The sequence below is a fragment of the Crocodylus siamensis genome, chromosome 4 (assembly GCF_052110815.1).
Source record: "Crocodylus siamensis isolate JL-2025a chromosome 4, ASM5211081v1, whole genome shotgun sequence".
NCBI classification, from domain to species: domain Eukaryota; kingdom Metazoa; phylum Chordata; order Crocodylia; family Crocodylidae; genus Crocodylus; species Crocodylus siamensis.
Genome location: NC_143398.1, coordinates 94,178,281 through 94,201,402, shown reverse-complemented (window position 1 = coordinate 94,201,402; position 23,122 = coordinate 94,178,281). Strand labels below are relative to the sequence as shown.

Here is a 23,122-nt window from a genome sequence, read left to right as displayed (position 1 = left end):
CAACTGCAGCCTCGGGTCCACCACAATCCGCTGGCCGGGGAATTGGCTCTGTGGTCAGACCAAGAGGGTGGTGATTGATGGAAGTCAATCGTTGTGGTGCCCTGTGACGAGTAGGGTCTCCCAAGGCTCTGTTCTTGGACCTGTATTGTTCAACATCTTCATTAATGAAGAACAGGTAAAACGGGTTCTGTAAAATGGGTATAGCATGCAGGGACATTAGTATACATCATGAAGCTATCAACTGCAAGAAATCCACACACAGCCTGCGTGGTTTATTTTGAGCTGTTGTGCTCCAGCTGCTTACTTACAGAATTGATGACATAGCACACAAATGTGATGGGCTAACCTGGGTTTCTCTGTCACATACTTGATGAGAGGATCTGTTCCCTTGTGTGCTAAGGTATAGAACTGCAGTGCTTCCATAGCTACAAAAAAAGAATATCTGTACCCAAGGCAACTAGCAAGGACATGCATATTCAGGGACAGAAGACACTCTCCTCTCTTCTGAGCAACAGCCCCTGTCCTCTAGCCCACGAGTTCCAGGGTAAAGGCCAACTGGGAGTACTGGTATGCATAAACACCACCTACTCAAGCTTGCTGGTTAGGGTTTAACTATGAAACTTTGACCCTTCAGTAGATGGGAAGCTCCTGAAGAAATTGGGGCACAAGGACAAAGTTGGCACGGGTACAATCCTCCCCAGTAAATGGGGCAGTTTAAGCTTCACAAAACATAAAATCGACTTAAGCAAAGGACCAGGACAGCAGCAAGGTGGTCAGCGCTTTTTTGTTATCCACAGCACTCTACAGCTTGGAGAAGGGGATCAGGAAAGCTGTACCTCAGGGAACATGCAGCCTAGCTCAGTACTAGTGGCTAAGGCCAGACCCTTTGTCCTTATAAAGCCACCCAAGAGAAGGGGAGTTGCTTACCAGCAATCAGAACTCAAGCTGTGGTTGATGCAGTCTCACTGCAAGGCACATGCACCTCAAAAAGGAAAGTAGCCAGAACACTTGCTTAAAAGCAGTATTTATGTTAACACAGCCTGCACATCCTTGTGCGCCATGCTGAGAGCAGAAAGGTTCCTAAAACCCCTGCCAAGATGAGGGTTTGTTAAGAATCCAGCAGCAGAGAGTCACAAACTGCTGCTCTTTGCTGCAGCTTTTCTTGCAAAGCTTCCCCAAACAGCTGCATGGGACAGCTGCTGTGCTCTAGTTGAACAGAGAAGCAATGCCCTTTGCATGGGTCATTTTTTAGTTCAAGAACCTGCTGCTGGGATCTAAATGGCCTGAGCTCTACTACACTCCTTTGGGAAGCCACTGAAGTCATGGAATCTCTGTAGGAATGAGCTCTGACCACCACCAATTAATGACCACCCTTAGCCATTACACTTCAAACACAGTATACACCCAGCTGAACAGTTTCTGAACTAGTGTTACTACATCTTTGGAAGAACAAAACAGCCAGCTAGAGAGATTCTGGAAGGCTGAATCCTGCATAGGTAAAAAGACAAAGATATTTTCACGTCAATCATGTGAAAGCATGTCCCTGCTTGGAAAGGAATGAGGCTTGGGGGACAAAGCCATAAGATGATTTGCTGGCTGATATATGGTTGAAGGTAAGGAAGGAACTTGGGGCAAGTCCTCAAGGATACCTTACCCAGCTAGAAGATGGCAAATCTTTCCTATACTATTAATACTTGAATCTCACCCACTTCTTGCTAAGGTGACAACAGAGTTTGGTTGGAAGCTGGGGGCAATGAATAAGAAGGTCTCTGACTTGGGAGAAACAGGACTGCCCACTACTAAAAGTCATCCAATATTCACGTTGCATGGTGCAGTGGGTCTGTCTTGGTGAATGTCACAGGGTACAAGGAAACATAATTTTTATATAAAAAGATATTCCTCCCCAAAATTGGATCTAACATCATGTGTGGTCTTTATCGACAGCTGAAAATAAGCTATGTTCATCTGGGCCACTTACAAAACACAAGTGACCATAAGTACCTAATATCAGACTGCTTTATATTTTAGAATCAGCATACTTAACAGGGCATAAGTTGGTTCACAGACCAGCATAACTCATTTTATTAGTTAACAACCAGTTCCTGTATCTTGCCTCCAGTGTAAGAAGTCTGGCTGAGAGGCTTTGAGAGGGTCTACTCATATATAATAGCCAATTGCATTTCAAAGGAAAAAAATCCATTAATAGGCACATCAGTGTAGACACCCATGTTCACAACACAGGTCTCAAGTGAGGAGGAAATGCAGAGTGACATCTGTCTTCCTCGACTAGATGAGTAGATAAATGACAAAGGATTTAAAAGAAGCCTCCAAGGGAGAAGAGGTGTCCAGGGAACCTGGCGTCTAGGGGAAGATGTAGACCCCAGCTGGAAGGGTTTGGGACACTAGGGCACCCCTGGAGCTTGTCACAGTGAAGTATCCTTTCTTGATTCTGAGCAAGAAATTGTGGGAGCTGCCAGCGTCCTAGTGCTTTTCACTACTATCCAAAGGTTTTGGAGCAGGGTGCCTTGATCAGGCTAGAGATAGTAAGATTGGCAGGTAGGATTTTGTCTTTATTTGCAAAGCATTTACACAATTAAGAGGCATGGGCAGGAAGGCAAAAAGTAGTTTGTGACCATGGGATAAGAAAAAAGCATCAGACAAGGAGTGAGGATCGACTTTCACCCTGCTTCAAAACAGAACGAAGGGCACTTCTTGTTAAAGGACAAAACAAAATCAGGGCATCTACAATTCAACCTCAATCTATAAAAATGGCATAAAAGACAGAGCTCTTTGTTTTCCATTTGTGGTGCAGGGATGCTAAGACCACCCACTTTGGTATTCTCCAAGTCTCTGGATGATGCACCAAAGATACCCATCTGATAGAGGACATACTCAATCCAGAGGCTGACTGCCCCAGCCTTCTCACTCTTAAATGTAGAATATAAACAGTAGTACTGTATGTCATGGTCCAGATTGCAATATTTCCAGGTTATCTAGACACTCCTATTGTGCACTTTGTACTGACCCAAGCTGCAGGACATTGAAGTTTCTCTATGGAAGACCAGAGTTCTTGCATTTACAAGTCACCTCCCTGTTGAACAATGTCAGAAAAGTTGTCACTCCCATGATACTCCTCCCCAGGCTGCAATCTCTAGGTGAAAGTTCTGTCCTGAAAGTTGATGCAGTTTTTGCTCAGGATGCTCCACCACTGGTGTGATATTTTTCAGTCTTGTAGAAAAAAACAAATACCACTGTGCATAGCCTTCATCAATCTGATGCAGGCCTTCAGTACAGTCAGATAGGACCTTTTTATGGTTCTGAAGAAATTGGGTTGTCCTGATATCACTCTGTAGAGTAAATCTCCTGGCATCCTTGACAGCTTTTGCTACTTGGGTTCTACGATCAGCAGGAATCTTGCCCTTCAGACTAAACTAACAGAATCAAAAAGGCAGCTATGAATTTTGCGCTATTATAGAATATGCATGGAATAACAAAAGCAAAGATGCAAATCTACAAGACTTGTGTGCTGTCGTCCCTGCTTTATGGTTCAAAAACATAGACTATACGCATTAGACATATCAGGGGACTGACCAGATTCCACATGAGATGCCTGTGCAAGATCCTGAAAATAAAGTGGGAAGACAAAGTAGCACACACAGGAGGTGCTGGAGAGCACAGGACTGACACTTAGAAACCACTATCAAAAAGAGGAGGTTGCAATGGCTCACCCACATCAGAAGAATGGGATAAGGCCATATCCTAAAGAATATTTTGTACAGCGAGATTTGAGATGGCTCTAGAAAGTGGGGCTGCCCTTTATGGCAGTATCACGTGCACAAAAATGATACAAAGGTGTTCAACAGTAGTGTAGAAAGCTGGGAGAGTGTGCAGAATCCCATCTAATCTGGAGGCAACATCTGGCAGTGGTGCAGCTAAACATGAAGTGGCTTTGATTCAGAGCAGAGGTTCCCAACCATCAGGCCACAAAGGATTGGCCACCAGGTCATGGGACAAGCCCCTCTGCTCAGACCCCCGTCTGTCCACCTGGGCAAGCAGCTTCCACCACCGGCAGTCACATGTAGGGTTAGAGCTAGGCAGTAGGGCAGCCCAGAGAGGGAGGCAGCCAGCTCTGTGCATCCCATCCCGCTCCCATGCTGGTCTGAAGTCTAAAAAAGGTTGGGAACCACTGATCCAGGGAATGGAAGCAAAGTGAGAAATAAAGGAAGCCGCATGCCGTAAACTTAGGCTCCAACTCAGACAATACATAGACGTGTGAAACTTGTAACAAGCTGTGTCACTCTTGAATTGGGGTCATCAGCCACAAGTAGATTCATCAGGCACCTGACTAGACCTCTTACATGTACACCATGATCCAGAGGATCTACAGTTGCCTGTAAAGAGAATGCAATACTTCCAGGATATTATTTAGAAACTCCTATCGTGAACTTTGTACTGACCCAAGCTCCAGGACATTGATATGAAGCTTCTCCTTGAAAAAGTGCAGGAACTCTAGTCTTAAGTCATCCATCTAAGCCTCATAACACTGGTAGGAAAATATCTGTTATGATGATCACTGGCAATTGGGGGGGGGGGCAGGAAATCTCTTACCACGTAAGGGAGAATAAAACCAAAAAGGAATTGTTCTTTCCATTTGGAGAGGTTTCCCTGAGGAATGCATAGACATAGGTATGCATGCATTTGAGGTAAAGTTTAGCATGAAGGTGCAAGAGGCTGCATGACCTAGGATGGACAGATAAGTCCTCACTGACATCTTGAAGGTTGAGACCACCCTGGCAAAAGTTCCAGTCATTACTGAGCCTCATTTTATGAGATGTAGCCTGTTCTTGACAGGGTCCAGGGTGGACACTAGAAATGGCCCAGTCTTCAAAAAAGGTGTCAGCTTTTGAATGCTCCAACTCTGCGCTTGGAACAGCCACATAGTGAAAAGCAGCAGAGAATCTTCATGCTTGGAGCTGACTGGTAAAGGGAAATCTAGGCAATACACCAACATGTTTTTTCTCCTGATGCAGGCCACCAGCACTGCAAAGCATTTGGAGACAGCTTTTCATTCTTCCATTCAGCCTCCCAAGAGCCCCTTGTACTGATAATAGATCTGGCCCAATGCAAATTGCAGTTATTTCTTATGAGAGGGCCTGGTGGCAATATGAAACTGCCCTGAAGGTTGAAAGATCTGAACCAGTCTCTCTTATTGTGGAGGGCAAGATCATAGGACCACCATACCAATGATGTGGCAAAACCTCTTCCCACCGTCATGTAGCAGAAGTTCCCATTTTCCCTGGGGCTAGTCCCCTGAGATGGGACAAGGAAGGTGAATTGGTAATGGGCAGCAACCTGAATCAGATAGTATAACTGGCTATGATGGTACCTAGCACCTACTGGTTCTCTCAGCCAGCTCCTCAAATCATGGGGCAAACACAGTTGTTGAAAGGAAAGAACAAGAAGGACAAAGTTTGGAAAGGTGAGGTACATCTGCTCACATCAGCTATTTTGCCTGGTCAGTAAAAGATGCTGGAAAGAGTGCGTCACAGAAAAGTGCTTCTGAAAAATGAAAGCACTGACACTTTCAGTGACTCGGGTATAGCCAATACATGAACAGAGAAGAGGGCTAACTTAGAATGCCTGCCTGGAATATGGGCCAGTATATGTGCTTTTGTATGAGGGCAGGTTTGTTGACCATGAATTTGTTAAAAGAGCCCCCCACCAGTCTTGAAGGCACTGCTTGAGCCTTGCAGATAAAAAGCTCCACTCCTCTAAAAGGGGAGGTCTTCTACACAGCATTCTGCACCTCCTTCAGAAATCCAGACCCCTGGATAGGAGAGGAATAGCTTATGTTTGCATCTGTCATGAAACACAGAGATGCCCATTAGGCCAGAACAGAAAGGAAAGAAAAATCAAGGACCCCAAAGTGGAAACAAATCACACCACTCTCAGGGAGTTCATAGAAAGAAAGAATTAAAGTTGGGGAAAACAGACTTCAAAAGGCGAGGACAGACTATCTAGAAGCAAAGCAGTTGAGAAGAACAGGAAATATATACTATCCTTTGTGCTGTATGCTGACAACATAAGGAGAGGTAGAGTGAGGCACATGTGGTATGACACCTGCTAAGGCAGAAAAATCATCAAGCTTGACATGGATATGGGTGACCTCCTGGAGAAGGAAAAATCTTTTCTTATTCTCACCAGCTATCACACCCAAGGCCTCATGGACAAGCTCCATGATTTCCCAACCTTTACCCTCTTTAGCTCCTGCCACTTGTGGAATGTGTTACTCAACTAATCCCTACCTCATAGGCAGTAGACCGCTAAAAACCAGCCTGGAACTTACAGTCCTTTCCAGCTGTGCCCAGAAGGAAATGGAGGGGACTTCTCTGCTTTCATAGTAAAAGAGAAAAATTCCAAGAGCAGCTTCTTTACACTGGTGACCAGAAACCATTCCAAGAGAATTAACTGAGGGATATATTAATGGAAGACATCTCCTCTTGTCCCTTTCTACCCTGAGGGAAACACTTACAATGAGTAGAAACATATCATGCAGTTCCCAATGACCTGAATATATGTGAGGGGACACAGGTTAGTATAAAGACAAAATTTGACCCTGAACTGTCATTTGTAGTTGCAGGTAAATAATCCCCCGTATTTTAATAGAATTAAGACCCTCTGGTATTTCTTGTTACTAACAGCGTTTTTTCAGCTCCAAGACTGAGGGCAAAGTATCCTCAACTACAAAACCTCTATTTTGTCCCATTTAAGCTGTCCCACATTCACATATAAGAGAACATGATCCTATTGCAACATGGGACTGGGACAGCAAAAGGAAGGAAGAAAGGAAATATTTAACTCCATATGCATTCAGCTGATTCTACTCATTTCCAAACCAAGCCTATTTTAATTAGAAATAGGGGGAAAATGCAGGTAATGGCAATATCACAACAAAACAGGCTTGCTTCCATAAGCAAAGACCACCAGGGTCAGCTCCACTGGAAGGGGACTTAATATACAGTCGGAGGGGCCATATGTTAAAATTCAGATGGGCCACACAGCACCCTCCAATGGCGAGACTAAGAACAAGGAGGAACATGCCTCAGTCCTGGAACAGCAGCAGGGGGCTGGTTAATCTGGTACACCTGGAGAAGCAGCAGCAGCAAAACACTGCTATTATCTTCTACAATAGTAGAGGGCAGCATGATACAGGAGCCATGGTTACCCAAAAAACAAAACAAAACAAAAAAACAAAACTTAGTAGGGATCAGACTCTGCTGCAACTCCAGAGAAACCTCAAGTATGGTACCTCTTGTAAGATGGTGGTATGGGCACAACAGGACAGAAATACTGAGCTCAAGTCAAATAGGGATTTTTTCTGATCCATGTGGAGCAAGGAGCCATAGGACTCATTCTAGCAGAGCTCATTGTTCTGCAGACCAGGGAGTCTGCTTTGGAAGTGGGGAATTTAATTTAAAAATAGAGTCAGCAGGATTCCTCCAAGTTTGTTGAAGCAGAAAAAAAAAAAAAAACAAATGTAAAGATATCCCAGTGAGACGGAGAGAATGTTTCCAGAGAAGCCGAAACTTTCTCCTGCCATCCAGTTAAGAACTCTCTGCTGATGAAGTCTATGAAGGGGAAAAGGACATCATTACGCTTCTGTTACAGCTGATGAAGTGTTTGCAACAGAATGTGGCGGGCAAAAGAGCAGGAATCCAGAGCACGGTTAGGCCTGTAGAGATAGAAGAGAAAAAAAAAAAGTTTGCTTGAAGACTATCTTGTACCTGGGCCTTGAAAAAACAGATTACTACTTTCTTTAAGCAGCTCTAAAGAAAACAAAAGGGTCTCAGGAATGAGTAATATCAGGAAATCAAGTCAGCCTATACTGAATTCTTATGGATGTAAAACACTCCTCCTTACTCAGACAGTACCTCAGATGCATACAAAACACCAAAGCAAGTCTACTTGTTGATATACCTAGTCCCGTGTTCTAACCCGGGGTGGGCAAAGTTTGGCTTGCAACAGACTCCATTTCACAGCAGCCAGTTTCCATGGAGAGCTGGGGGGTGCTGTGGCAGCGCAGGGCCAGGATTTTCATGGACAGTGGCTCAAGCAGCACTGGCAGGGCAGGGATCTGCTCCGGGGCTGGGGCCAGGATTTTGTGGTGGTGACATCAGGGTCCGGAGCCAGGGTAGAGCTGTGATCTTCTGCCCACGGCCCCCGGGCAGGGGCACGCAGGCAGCAAACCATGGCTCTGCCCTTGCGGGGCATGCAGGAAATGGACCGCAGCTTTGTCCCAGCTCCAGACTACACTGTCAACACCATAAAATCCCAGCCCCAGATCAGCTCCCTGCCCAGCACTGCCAGTGCTGCTTGGGTTGGTCTCTGTAGAAACCCAGGCCCTGAGCGGTCTTAGCCCTGCCCCTCCTGGGGTCTACATGGAAACTGGCTGCAGCAACACAGGCAGGGGCTCCTGGGAAATGGAGTCCGGCTGCTGGCCAAACCTGCCATTTTGCCTACCTATTCTAACCTATGCTAGAATCTTTGGAGGAAACTCGCACGGGCTGAAATTCAGTGTTACAACTGATCAGCTCGTGCCATAAAGCCTTGTGAACAAGAGGCTCTGGAATCAATTATTCTAGTAAAACTATAGCAACACAAGTTTCAGGGAAGGATGAAAAATAAGTCATTTCACCACCTATTACTACTACTATTCTGCTCACACATATAGAGGTTGCTTAAGTTAAGTCTTTAATATACATAACTTCCCCAGCTACCCCCTGTAAAAACAAATCTCTTTCCAAGCCCAGCATCTCAGAGGTGAATTTTCTTCGAACAATATGAATTCATTGCCTCCAAAATGATTGGAGTTGTGCGTTGGTGGAGGGGGAAAAACAGCATGCTGGTCTGACTAACCACTACCTATCCATCTCATCCCAAAAATGTACGTTCAATGAAATTCAAAAACAAAAAGACAAAAAGTTATGCTCAACTTGGTGTGCCCAGGGAGAGGGGAGATGTGCTTACACCCACATTTTTGGGTTCCCAGGGGCTGGAGGGGGAAAGGTGGAACATGATAAGGAGCTACAGTCAAGCAGGGGACAAAGACACAGCTGCTCATTATAAAGACTACTTTTATTGAACAAGTAGTGCAAGGGAGCCCACTGATAAAAGCACCAATAAAGAGAGGGGAGGAAAAAAACAAAGTGGGCAGTAAAGGTCTGACTGAGTACCAGAGCAGTCAGCTATAACAGGAGTGGGAAAAGGGGGCATGAGAAGCAATGCAGTATAGGATTTCTGGAAGACTAACCCCACACGCGTCACAAAAGGCTTTATGTCCACACACAACTTTGAACTAGTTCACAACAAATCAATTCAGCACCCATCTGCTTCATGTTTGGATCAGTTCAAAATTATGTTCAAGCATTGTACGTATTTAATAGTGTTCTCCACCAACCAGGCCTTTGGCAGAAGGATGCTGTTCAGGCAATCTGACTTGAAGTCTCCTTCCTGTGCTGTTTGGCAAGACAAGGAGAGTTTGAACTGCACAGTTTGGCTCTGCAGACCTCCACTTAATGTACGTGCTTGCAAGAGATAATTGTTTTGTTGTGACACCTGGTTTAAGTATCCATGCCTCAGTTTCCCCATGTACAAAGCTGGACAGGGAAAGAGGTTAATTAGGTAGGTATGCCCAGCTCTAGGTCCCAGAGATGCTCTATTAGTGTGTAATGAGCCAGCAAGCAACTAAGAGGAAGTTACCTACATTGACAAAGCACGTGTTCTCTAGACAAGCACACAAAGAGGCTTCCTGGTATTTCTGGTGCCAGGGAGGCACTTGAGAGGGTCCTGAAGAGGGAGATGCCCAGAGACAAAGGAGAGAGAAAAGCAGGACAAAGTAGCTTCAGAGATTGAGAGAAAATAGTTCAACTTCAACACCTCCCGTGATGGAGATTCTGCAGTTCCCTAGGCAGACTATTCTATTGTCTCACTGTTAGAAGAACAAAGAGGCTTTTCATGACAGCCAGCCTAAATCTACTTTATTGCAATTTCAAGCCATTGGTGCATATCTAGCTCTGTGCAGCAAGAGGAAAAGGTGATTTTCTTCCTCTTTATGGCAGCCTTTCAGATATTTAAAAAGACTGTCACCTTGTCCCCTCTTAAGCAGCTTTTCCACAAGTTGAACATGCCTATTTCCTTCAGGCTATCTTCATATGATAAAGGGCTTGGACTACAAGTCATTTTTTAATCACCTGCCTCTGGATTCTCTAACTTTGTGCCCAGAGCCTGATCTAGAAAGGGATGCAGTGGCAAGACTGAACCTCACTTTCTAAGCATGTGGCAGGAGCAGCAGCCTTTAAATCTTTAAATCCTGAAAGTAAGAATTCCCTTTCTACCTTCCCCCTTGCAGTCAAAGGCATGTCCCCTCCCCTGTCACTACCTGTGTCCTTTGTCCTGGAAGTGAGGGAAGCTCCTGTTCCACTCCAGCCAGGCTGCACAGGGGCTGGGTTCAGCCTGCAATGGTGGCAGTAGGCAGACAGGTTCCTCTTCCCTGTGCCTGCTCCCAGACTGGGGGAAGAGAGACAAGGGAGCACCACTGGGGAAGAAAAGTCTGCCCACCTACCACCAGTATCCCAGGTTGACTTCAGCCCCCATACAGCTCACCTGGAGTGGAACAAGAGCTCCCCCCTCCCTTAAGGACAGGGTAGTCAGGAGCAGCAGGCAGGGGAGAGAAGAGGTGCCTCTGAGCATGGAGAAGGGGGTGGGGGGAATGTTTATTTTCTTCAAGACTTGACAGTCTTCAGCTGCTGTTCTCAGGGCATGGTCTGCCCACCCAGATGGGCAGCAGAGGAGGGAGAAGGAAGGGAGCTGCAGATGCAAACATCCCTGCAGCACTGGTTACTATTCCCATACCCCCTCTTCATAAAAAAAACGAAACAAAAACAAAAACAGGACATGCTTCTTCTTAAGATGTGAAGCCCAAAAGCTACACATAATACTCTAGATGAGGTCTATCCAGTGCTGTGTAAAGAGACACTATCACCTCCTGCATCTGATCCAGTGCTGTGTAAAGAGAGACACTATCACCTCCTGCATCTGTGATCTACCAAGACTCTTAGATCCTTCCTGGTAGTTCTGCCACCTAGCCAAATGTCACCTATCTTGTATTTGGATGTTCTGATTATTCTTCTTGAGATGCACCTTGCATTTGTCAGCACTCAGCTTCATCCTGTTAGCACCAGCCCAACTTTCCAATCTATCAAGATCTTGATAAACTGCATAGGCTTTGGAGGAGGACCCATTTGCTGTAGACCAGTAAAGGTGGTTTTAAGAGTCAAGTGCCTTACTGCTTTTCACTTCAGATGCACTCCATTCTCTTCAAAAGAGGTAAAGTCCCTCTCTAGGAGCTGAGCCAGAAAGAAGATCTCTGAGGGGGAGGCTGCAAATAAAGCAATGTGTATGTGTGGGTGGAAGAGGAAGGTGTGGGGAGGCAAGGAAGAGAGATATCATGGAGCAAATGACCAGGTCTTAAGAGTCCAAGCAGCCAGTGCCTCACCCACGCTAGAAGCTATACCTGGGCTGGCTTCAGAAAGTTCCCAAAGAAGTACTCCCCTGGGGAAAAAAATCTGAGACTGCTGAACTAGCACTTTTGGCTGCAGACTGGACTTGAGCTTCGATTCCCTTCTACTTGGTTCTAGAAGAACAGTGAAAGAAACATGTGTTATGTTCCATTTCCCTTCTTTTAGGGAAAGAAGGGAAGAAAGGAAGTTGCAAGAGTAACCCAGCAAGCCATAGAGACAAACAAAATGCTGAGGGTGGTGGTGGACGGGTCATATTCAACCTGGGGGGAAGTGGGCAGCAGAGTTCCCCAGGGCTCGGTCCTTGGGCCCACACTGTTCAATTTCTTCATCAGCGATTTGGACAACGGGGTGAAATGCAACCTGTTTAAAAATTCGCTGATGATACCAAAATTTGGGGTGAGGTGAGCATGCTGGTAGGGAGGGAAAGACTGCAACAGGACCTGGATAGGTTACAGGAGTGGGCTGACATAAACAGGATGCATTTCAATACTGAAAAGTGCAGGGTGCTGCACTTAGGTAGTAGAAACCAGCAGCACACTTACAGAATGGGAAACTCCCTTCTTGAGAGCACGGAGGCAGAAAGTCATTATTGACTCCAAGATGAACATGGGCCGACAATGCGAGGTCACGGTTGGCAGGGCATCCACAGGTGCATCTCAAGTAGAGCCAGGGAGATGAACCTCCCCCTCTATGCAACGCTGGGTCAGGGCACAGCTGGAGTACTGTGGCCAGTTCTGTGCGCCCCATTTCAGGTGGCATGTGGACAACATTGAAAGGGTCCAGAGGAGGGCCACCCGCATGATCCGGGGACAACAGGGCAGACCCTACATTGAAAGACTGTGGGACCTAAACCTGTTCAGCCTTCACAAGAGAAGGCTGAGAGAGGACCTGGTGACTGTCTATAAATTCACAAGGGGGGGACCAGAAGGGTTTAGAGGAGACACTGTTTCCCCTAGCGCCCCCTGGCATGACAAGGAACAACGGACACAAATTATTAGAGAGTAGATTTAGATTAGACATCCGCAAGAACTACTTCACAGTTAGGGCGGCTAGGAGCTGGAACCAACTTCCTAGGGAAGTGGTTCTGGCTCCTACCCTGGGGATCTTTAAGAAGAGGCTTGATGCCTACCTGGCTGGACTCATCCGAGTCCAGTCTTTTCTCCCACCCAGGCAGGGGGTCGTACTTGAAGATCTACAAGGTCCCTTCTGACCCGACTTCTATGATGTGCACCCAGCAGCAAAAACAAAAGATCTTGAAAAGAAATGCTGAACTCCGGAAACATCTCAAACTCCACATCTGAACTGCAGTGCCTACATGGAACTAAACAAGTTGATCGGGGCACTTCACATCTCGCTACAGTCAGATGGGCATGAATTCCATTCTATGCCTATTTGATATTATCTTTATAACCACAAGGCTACATAAGGCCAGAGCCATAATACACAAGGGGTTGGGATGGAAGGAAATACATGTATTAATTAATCCATATGCCTACTAGCTAGATGTAATACTTACTTTGTCACAAAGGCCAGGAGAACTGGTGCCAGGGATTTGGGAAAATAGTCCTGCTGGACCATATGGTTCAGAGTCATAAGTGGGCCATATAGGCTTGGAACAGTCTTTACCTTCTCTTCACTCTGTGGAGCCAGAAGTAAAGATGAACAAAAAGTCAGTCATGCAGAACTGTCACACTAAGTGCCTTTGAGTCCCTGCTTTTTTTCATTCTCTATCTTGGCTGGTCAGACAACAGCAGATGCCTCAAAAAGGAAAAGTCAAGTCACCTCCTTTACTACCAGAAAAATGGTAAGCAAAAGCAAGACATTTAATTCTGGTTGATGTAAAACAGAGGACTTCCAAGATGCAGAAGCTGATGCCCACAACAGACACCATAATTTTTTCCATATATGTTGAACTGAAGTTTCCATCTGCTGTAAAAGGGAGAGCTGCCTACTGCAGTATGCACACAATATTCTCTAGGACATGAGTCAGTCCCCCACACCCTCCCCTCCCTTCTCCCAAAGTCTGCATGTCAAACGTACAAGCACCGAGAAGACTCCCATCTGTCCTAATTCAAGCTGTTTTATGAGCTGGGGTATGGGGAAGATTAATACGTGTACACATAGAAAATCCTGGAGGAAATGTTTCCCAGAGATCCCGTGCTAAGGTACTCACTTCAGCTGAGTGGGAAAGCAACAGCTCCTGTGAAGGTCTGTCAGAAGATGCAATTAATCCCTTCTGTACCCTTTCCACCCACAGTATACTGTTTTTAGGTCCCCCACATAATTACTTCTTGGAGCTTAGAAGAGGCCATCTGATCATCCAGATCAGCCACCTGTATCTATCACAGGTCAGCCCTACACTGAACCTGGTAGCTTGTGTTTGGAAGAGGAGCTTTAAAAGTTAAGGACTCCAGATTTCAGTTGGCAGTGAAATACAGAGAATCTGCCTGTCCCTTGGGGAAATCACCCTCTCCTTGTTAGTTAGAAATAAAGCATTTGTTTTTAATTTGGACCTGTCTGGCTTTAGCTTCCAGCCACTGGTTCTTGTTACACCTTTCTATGCTAAATTAAAGAGCCCTTTAGTGCTCTGTGCACTCTTTCACAAAGAGAGCCAAACTCCTTAAATCTTTCACTGAAGAGTCTTTTCTCCATCCCTTCAAAACATTGTGGCCCTTTTCTGTGCCATCTCCAGTTCCTTTGAATCCCTTCGAGCGTGAACAGAAAAGAATACAGCATCCCAGTACTAGTCTCAGCATGTGGAGGCAGAAGGCAAGTCTTTACCTCTATTACTTAATTATTTTGTTAAACTTCTTTTTCCTCCTACCATGATGCCAAGTTGTTTGTTCCCAGGACTCTAAACCATCTTTAGTCTCTGCTTTCCAGGCTACAACCTCTCCTGCCACAACCTGTATTGGTTGTTGTTAAATGTATGACTTTGCCCTCGACTGCATTAAAAATGAATTGCCTTTGAACAGGTCCAGCTATTGCCTCATGTAAAAAGTGTAAGAAAGACGCTCAAAAACGCAGACTCAAATTCCCTATTCATGGATAGGCACACCACCCTAAATAGGTCACATACCCACAAGCCAGAAAAGGGTTTGGCGAACAGCGAATGACAGGCCTGCTAGCTCCCCTAGCAAGTTGGTTTAGGACTCTAAAGAAAGTCAGATGAGATAGGGGGCAGACTATCTTCAAGTTGTTCAACATTTGTAGTAAGAGGGACAGGGAACAGAAAACAGGAAGACTAGAACAAAATGTCCCACAAAACAGAGGACTAGAAAACTAGATAGGGCTCTGCAGCTGCCAATCAGCAGTGATGGACAGGGATTAGCCAGAGAAATACATTTTTAAGATGCCTCTCAGTTCCCAGCCTGTCAACACTGTTCCCCTAAGCAAAGGGAAAACTCCAGGAAGGCATGCAGAAAAAAAACATGTTATAAAAATCTTATTGATTGTGGCATTTCATAGATTTGTTGACTCCCCACCCTCCGCCTCCCCAGGCTCTAGGAAAAATTGTGCCTTGTTAAGTTTCCCAGTCCCAGGGGCTAGAAGCTTTACACCTGTAGATGACATTGAAGAGTACCACTTTTAGCTTACAAGCAGAAAGCCCCACCCATCCTAAATTCACCTCAGCAAATGCTCTGTGTTCATCCTAATATCGTTAACCACCTTGTCGCAGATTATTACGTAGCAACCTTGCCAAAAGGTTCTCTCCCGTGTAGCCATGCACCAGACACTCCAGTCCTTTGCAAGCATTGAGGAGACTGTTAAATGTTTCAATTGAATTGATCAGATTTCTATTATGTTTGATACTGTCCTTTATACAAAAAAAAGAAAAATCTTAAGAGCAGCCTTTATAGATACAAGGAAGATGAATAGGAGATTAACGCACATTATAAGTTGTAAAACTACTTGAGTGTAGCATTTCATGGGTTTCTATAAAAGCTTGGGTATGGCAGCAGCTAAATATGTTTGCATGATCCTCCTTGCCTTAGAGATGTGATCTTGAAAAGACAAGCCAGGCCAAGTAGAACATAAATTAGGCATAACTAATCCACCTCCTGCACTCCAGCAGAATACTGCTCTTTGGAATCCCTGTTATCTCTATAGAGTGCTATTGTGCCTAGGCACCAGGCAGGCATAGGAGCTTTAATGTTCCTGTCTCCAAGGCAACATGATTACCCACAATCCAACCAGAAAACAACACACAGCTCCTGTCATTGCTTTTAACCCCTTCCTGCCCTCTCACCTTGAGCAGCCCCATGTGGATCAGCAGGCTGGTGATGAATGCGTCAGAATTAAAGGTGGCAGAAGTGAAGGCTTTTCTCATTAGGGCATCTAGGAAGAAATACACATATTGAGTTAGAGAACACAGAATACTGCAGTGGCTATTCTTCACAGAAGTCAGGCCCAGCTATATTCAGTTTATTGAAGTTGCTTCAAGTCCTAGTTTACAGCACTGGAATGCCACAGAAATGGGACCTAGTTACAGGCTTTAGGTCAAGTTTGCTACTGACTACAAAAGACCTTGACTAGTTAGATAGCTTTGACAATACCTTAATACAATGGTCTTCAACTGGTTGATCGTGATCGACTGGTTAATCAAGGAGCCTCTGACAGTTAATCTGTCTGCTCGGGGCACAAAGCCCAGTGTGCAGTGGCAGTTACCTTGCCCCACGCACAGATTTTTTTGGGGGGGGACGGGGGGGGACGACATATGCCCCTGGGCATAGGCGACAGAATGGGGGCTAATGGGGCTTAGCCCTCCCAAAACACAGAGCAGTGGTAGGGCCACAAAGCAACCCAGCCATGGGCTTCCCGTAGCTGCAGCAGGGGTGTGGAGGGAGTGGAAGTGGGCTGGAGTGCAAGACAGAGCTACAAGTAGTTTGTCTGGGGGTGTCTGGCACAGGGAATGGGGGGGTGACTCCTGCCACTGCGTGTACCCCAGGAGGGCATGGGGGGGCCATGTGCCCCTAGATCTGCATGGGGGAGGCAGGCTGCAGCTGTGGGCTGGGGATAAGTCAGGCTTTTTCTGGCAGAGGGGCAGCAGTCACCCTAAAATTTGCTGTAGCCCACCCAACCACCCCTGCCCCCAGTGCCACTGCCACCCACCTCAAGCACAGCTTGGTCCAGCACACCCACACTGGGAAGAGCCCAGCTTAGCCCTGGCCCCAGCCCATAGCCTGGTCTCCCCCAAAGCAGATCTGGAGGTATACACCCCCATGCCCTCCTGGGGTGCATGCAGTGGTGGGAGCCACCCTCCCCTCCCTGCACCAGGCATCCCCCTTGCTAAGCCATTCATGGCTTAGTCCTGCACCTCATTTGAGGGGCTCAGCCCCAAATAATTTTTTCTTCCTCCACTTATGCCCCCAGATTTTCGCCAGGATGTGTGCAGCAGCAAGAGCTGCCTCCTCCCCTCCAAAATGAGCTGCCCAGACTCTGACCCTCCCCTGGCCTGGCCAGGGCCCCACTACGTCCCTTACCGTGAAGGCCTCAATCTGCACCTCACCCCCAGACTGATCTGTAAAAGCAGGAAGGGGGGAGGAAGTGGTAGATCTTGTGTTGCCCTTTACTTCAAAAAGTGATCTTCACCTTAAAAGGGTTGGAGACCACTGCCTTGATATATACAAATAAGTCTCTACTCTTGCAAGTGGTCTCCATGCAGGTTCTCAGAGTTGAAAACAGACTGGAGAGAGAGCTAAGTTACATGGATTCTAGTCCTCAGGACTGAGGCTTCATGGGGCCTACAGAAAGTCCATGACTGAAGCCATAGATAGGGCAAGAACCTTAACTTGATGAGCCTGGAGGGTACAAAACTCAGTGAGGGAAGGGATTAGCCTTGCTTGCCCTCAAAAATACAAGAAATGGACTTCCACTGGACTGAAATCAAGTATGCCAATGGATGGTATTTTCAGGGAATAGGTTTATGGTCTTTAGAACAAAGAACTAGTCACTTTTGGCACTGATCTTTACATCTTGGGGGGGGGGCGGGGTTGTTTTTTTAAGTAGGACAGCTGTGGGGTCAATGTCAGGTATCCTCGGAGGGAAACATAATAAGACAGAGATGTCTCATCCTCAAGAAACTACCATATCAACCAGTCACCATCTCAGCTTTTAAGGAGAAGCTATGGATAAGGGAATAGGTATGAAGCATCTCTGGACAACCAGGACATTTTCTACTGGTTTCATTTTAGATTTCAGTTTCCACAAAAGCCAAGACAGAACTCAGAATCATGTATGGATCTCCTGTTTATTCCAGGACAAGGCTAGCTGGCGATTTTGGTTATGCCACTGAGGCAAAGTGGCTTCAGCAACTAAGGATATTTGAAGTACACACAAGATGCCACACTTGTAAGCTAGGAGTCCACTGTTAATTGTGCATTAGTAACAAGAGTTTAAAGAGATGCTACATCAAAGGGTAACCTTCTGTACCTTTTGCATAGGAATGAATACTGCTGGTAGATTTTTAGGGATGAAAAAACAGATAAATTTTCCTCCCCAGCCCAAGAGTAGAAGCACCTCTGTATCCCTGTGGAGTTCCAAGAATTCCACAGAAACCTCAGTCAATTGATTCATACAGTCTAAAAACTATGCCAAAAGAAATGTGTGGATGAGGTATACTGGGCCAGTGCTCCTTTAAGGCCTGCAAAGAACAGTGTCCCCATGCATACCTTCTCCAAACTGTCCCATGCTTTTTGGAGGAAGTTTTTCAATTCCATTTGTTAAGGAAGATGAAAGATATCAAAGTTACTAGTATAAGGAACATCAGATGCCTCAGAAGTGGAAGGGATATTTGTTATCTAATCCATTTTAAAATTATAATCTCCTTGTATATGAGGTGCAACTCAACTGTGGAATTCATTGCCACTGGCTGTTAGGAGAAACTTCAAAAGGGAATCCACCAAAAGAGTCAAATGGAGAAACACTGATTAAAAAGGAGAGCTAAAATAGATTTTGTTCCTCATACTTTGAGGAATAAGCTGAGGTCAGGCAGAGGTTTTGCACCTTTACACTTGTCAAAACAGGATGTCAGTCTTTCTTTCAAATATCTAGCACTAGCCATCATTGGGACAGGGCTGCCATAAAATGGCAGCCCAAGATGGCTACTGTTGTGCCATTTATTTGATTTATAAAACTCAGGCCCTTCCCAACAAAGGCTCAGAGAAACTTACATTAAGTGGACAGAATAAACTTAGAAAAACAGGAGGATGAACAAGGGGAAGATGCCAAAACAACTTAAAAGGAAACTAGAGCAATTTAGAAGCTGCAGCTACTAGTTGGGCTCCAGAGTAACCCCCCCATCAGATGGAGACAGATTGAGTTACCTGTTGTCTCATGCACAGCTGTTTTCACTGGGGCTTCATCCTTAAACACAGAAGAGATCTTAAGGAAAGCCGTAGTCACCTTCTCTGCATCAGCTGCATCTGTCTGAAAGAGATGAAAATCAGGAGCCATTGAGTCCATTACGGGTGCTGTTGCTTCATAAGCAATGAACATTGCAACAGCAGCCTCCAAATGACTGGACACCAAGGGAGTCTCAGTTGTATCATGATGCATACACCATGCTAAAAGGTGGAGCTGCTCTGCTGGCACTATAGCTTCTCCAGAGGTGCCACTTCAAGTAGAGTATTTCTCCACCATGTCCGTTTGGACAACAGGAGGACTTAAAATCTGGATTGTAAAGCTTATGGAAGAGATCACTTGCCAGGATTAAGCAGAACAGCCAACACCTATGATACCAGCCACATTGAAGACACTGGCCTACTTACCTGCTGAGCTATCAAAACAGAACACTTGGGCCCTAATCGCACCAGTTTCTCTGGAGATGGGAAAGCAAGGAATGTGGCAACATCTATTGGAGGAGAAGACACTGGAGAGCCCTGAAACAGAGGATCAGATCTCAGTTCATTCTGGGGAATAACATCCAGTCACATGACTTTGTAGGGAAGGATGTCGCTAGAACAGGCAAGAGTGTTACAGGTCAGAACTTGAATACTAGGAACAAAAAAAAAAAAAAAACCTATACGACCAGAAAATAATGGAGATGGGTGGCAGCACTGTCAGAATTACGTGGGAAACTTGTGCAGCAAATACTATGGTTAGGCAGTTCCAGGACACTGTTTCCCTCTTTTTTTTTTTTTTTCCTTCTGATTAACAATTTTCTACCCTTCCATATTTTACACCCCACAAACCTGAGAACAGAGAGCAACTAGGTCCTTAAAGGCATAAGGACTCCACCCACGTTCTCAGATTCCAAACATCCTCCCCATTCTGAACCTTGTCTCCTCCCTTCCCCTATGCAAGGAAATGAAAGTTAGTTTACATGTGAATCAAGGATCTTCTTAGAAGGCAGCAATTCTTGCTCTCCCTGCCCTCTCTCCTGCAACTGTTGCTGCTGCTCCTCCTCCTCCTCCTCCTCATCTTCTTCCTCTTCCTCATCTTCCTCATCATCATCTTCCTCCTCATCCTCATCGTCTTCATCCTCATCGTCGTCCCCTTCATCATCACTATGAATTAAGATAAGAGCTTACATGAAGATGAGGTCTCTATAAGAGACCTCCTGGAACACAGAACTATTTTTAAAGGCAATTAGAAAATAGCTAAGGGTGTTCCCAAGCCTTAGCAGGAACAAGTCACTTCTGGGACTGACACTTCGGCCTGCAATGGGCAAGTTATGGTTACCGGGTTTCCAGGTCCCAGAAAGAGGACACCCATCACCAAGAGGGGTGGGAACGATGCAACATGACAGTGACATGCCCTCACTGCTGAGCCACAGCTCACCCACAGCCCTGCTTAAGCCCCTCACTCCCAAACAGTACTACCCTGCCCCCCACCCCTTGCTGGTGCCCCTCACTCCGCCCCCCAAGCTGCTGCCCAAACCAAGCAGCTCCTGCATTGCACGTGCGCCCACTCTGTTACACACACACACACACACACACTCTGTCTCTTCCGCCAGAGCCTGTGTGGGGAGCATGCGACCCCCAACAGCCAATCAGCTTGCCTGCTGCTTCCAGCCCGGACCAGCCAAACCCAGACATTTCTTCTAATTTTAAAAACCTGCCCAGATACAGCACAGGGGTCAAAAAAGAGGACATGTTTGGGAAAACGCTAGGTAAGACAGCCTGGCAAGCTTAGGTCATCTCTTCCAGTTGGCCTCAGACCTGTAGTGAGGAGGTTGTTCCATCCAATAGTCCTTTGTAAGCAGCTGAAAAGAGTCAGTTCCTCACCTTAGGTTTGTTAGGAAAAGGCACCATTTGTGGGCAGAAGGGGTATGAGCTGAATAGGCCAACCTATTTTCATCCAAATCTTACAGCATTACCTTCAGATAAAGCTTGGGGGATAAACAGGAGGAACTTGTGCTCCTGGTTAACACAAATAATTACAGCGTCACAAGGGTAACAGAGATCTGATGGGACTCCATACATGACTGGGTCACAGGTATAGATGGCTAAACCCTGTACAGGAGAGATCGAGTGGACAAAAGGGGCAGGGGTGTAGCTCTCTATATCAAGGAAAGCTACGCATCCCTGCAAGCCGACATCGGTGCCCAGGGTGGACAACTGGAGACCCTCTGGGTTAAAGTCTGTGGGGAACATGGCACAGGGGACAATGGTGAGAGTCTATTCCAGACCTCCCACCCAAAGTCAAGAGCTTGACCAGGAGTTTGCCAAGGAATTGGCTAAGGCTGCATGCTCCCAGTCCATGGTTTCCATGGGAGACTTCAACTACCCAGGCATCTTGTGGGAAGAGTGCTCGACCAAATCTGAGTGGTTGCAAAGCTTCCTTTCATGCGTGGATGATCTGTATCTGATGCAAGTCTATGGGCCGACAAGAGATAAAAGCATTGCTTGACCTGGTATTGGCAGCTGGGGACGACCTAATCAGTGACCTAACGATCGAAGGGAAGCTGGGGACGCAGCGACCACCTTCACCACCTGCTGTAAAGCTGGCAAGTCAGTCAGGAATACAGAAGTCCTCAGTTTCAGGAAAGCTGACTTTGACAAGCTCAGAAGGCTTGCTGGTGAGGACCTAAGAGACCATGATCCCAAGGAGAGGGGAGTTCAGGAAGAGTGGCTGCTCCTCAAGGGAGCAATCCTAGATGCACAAGCTAACGCTATTCCGTCTCGGAGGAAAGGCAGCAAAAGGGCACAGCAACCACCTTGGCTCAGCAAGGAACTAGCGGACCTCCTGCGTCTAAAAAGAAAGACCTAGAAAAGGTTGGAGGACAGGATCCACCACCAAAAAGGAATATTCTGCACTGGTCTGGACCTGCAGGGAGTGAAGCAGGAAAGCCACGGCTGCGATGAAACTCCAACTGGACACTAGTATCAAGGATAATAAAAAGTTTGTTTTTAGATATGAGGGGAGCCAGAGGAAAAGCAAGGATAACATTGGACCCCTGCTAAACCAGATGGGACAACTGATGACCGACGCCCAGGAAAGAGCCAACCTGCTAAATGGGTACTTTGCATCAGTCTTTCATCAGTCCCATGGGACGCCCTGCCCAATATGGGCCAGGGAGGCCCAGGTGAGGGAGATTCTTTGCCCTCCATCAATGCTGACCTTGTGAAGGAACACCTTGAGAGGCTGGACACCTTTGAGTCAGCCGGCCCCAATAGCTTATACCCCAGGGTAATCAAGGAGCTGGCAAGCATCACCCGACAGATCTTTGAGAACTCCTGGCACTCTGGTGAAGTGCCTGAAGACTGGAAGAAGGCCAATGTGGTGCCTATCTTCAAGAAAGGGAGGAAAGTGGATCCAGCAAACTACAGGCCCATCAGCCTGACCTTTATCCTGGGGAAGGTCTTGGAAAAGATTATCAAAAAGAGGCCATTCTTAACTGACTGGCCTATGGCAACATCCTGAGGGATAGCCAGCATGGGTTTGTTGTGGGTAGGTCTTGCTTGACCAATCTTATTTCCTTTTGTGACCAGGTGACTTATCACCTGGACAAGGGGGAAGATATTGATGTCATGTATCTTGACTTTAAAAAAGCCTTTGATCTGGTATCCCATGATCGCCATTTGGCAAAACTGGCTAACTACAGCCTCAGGTCCACCACGATTCACTGGCTGGGAAATTGGCTCCATGGTTGGACCCAGAGGGTGGTGGTTGACAAAAGTCAATCGTCATGGTGTCCTGTGATCAGTAGGATCCCTCAAGGCTCTATCCTTGGACCTATTTTATTCAACATCTTCATTAACGATGTAGACATTGGTATCAGAAGTGGACTGACCAAGGTCACCGATGATACCAAACTCTGGGGTAAAGCATCCACACTTGAGGACAGGAGGGCGATCCAAGCTGACCTTGACAGGCTCAGCAAATGGGCAGATGAGAACCTGATGGTGTTTAACACCGAAAAAATGCAAGGTTCTCCACCTTGGGAGGAAAAACCTGCAGCACACTTATAGGTTCGGCAGTGCTATGCTGGCTAGAGCTACAGATGAAAGGGACTTGGGGGTCACGACTGACCACAAGATGAACATGAGCCTGCAGTGTGATGCTGCTGCTAGTGAAGTGAGCAGAATGCTGGCTTGCAT

General features: G+C 46.3%; 1 protein-coding gene across 2 annotated transcripts in view; it reads right to left on the bottom strand.

The window, feature by feature from the left end:
- Positions 1–242: 242 nt before the first annotated feature.
- Positions 243–23,122, bottom strand: part of RANGAP1 (Ran GTPase activating protein 1) — a 38,442-nt gene continuing 15,562 nt past the window's right edge. For both annotated transcript variants that reach the window (XM_090042951.1, XM_090042950.1), the window contains exons 11-16: positions 19,903–20,086; positions 19,349–19,459; positions 18,905–19,007; positions 15,829–15,917; positions 13,096–13,217; positions 243–7,732 (exon numbers count right to left, since the gene is read on the bottom strand). In XM_090042951.1, coding sequence (XP_089899077.1) covers positions 7,663–7,732; positions 13,096–13,217; positions 15,829–15,917; positions 18,905–19,007; positions 19,349–19,459; positions 19,903–20,086 — 679 coding nt within the window. In that variant the 3' untranslated portion in view covers positions 243–7,662. The remainder of the gene's footprint in view (positions 7,733–13,095; positions 13,218–15,828; positions 15,918–18,904; positions 19,008–19,348; positions 19,460–19,902; positions 20,087–23,122) is intronic.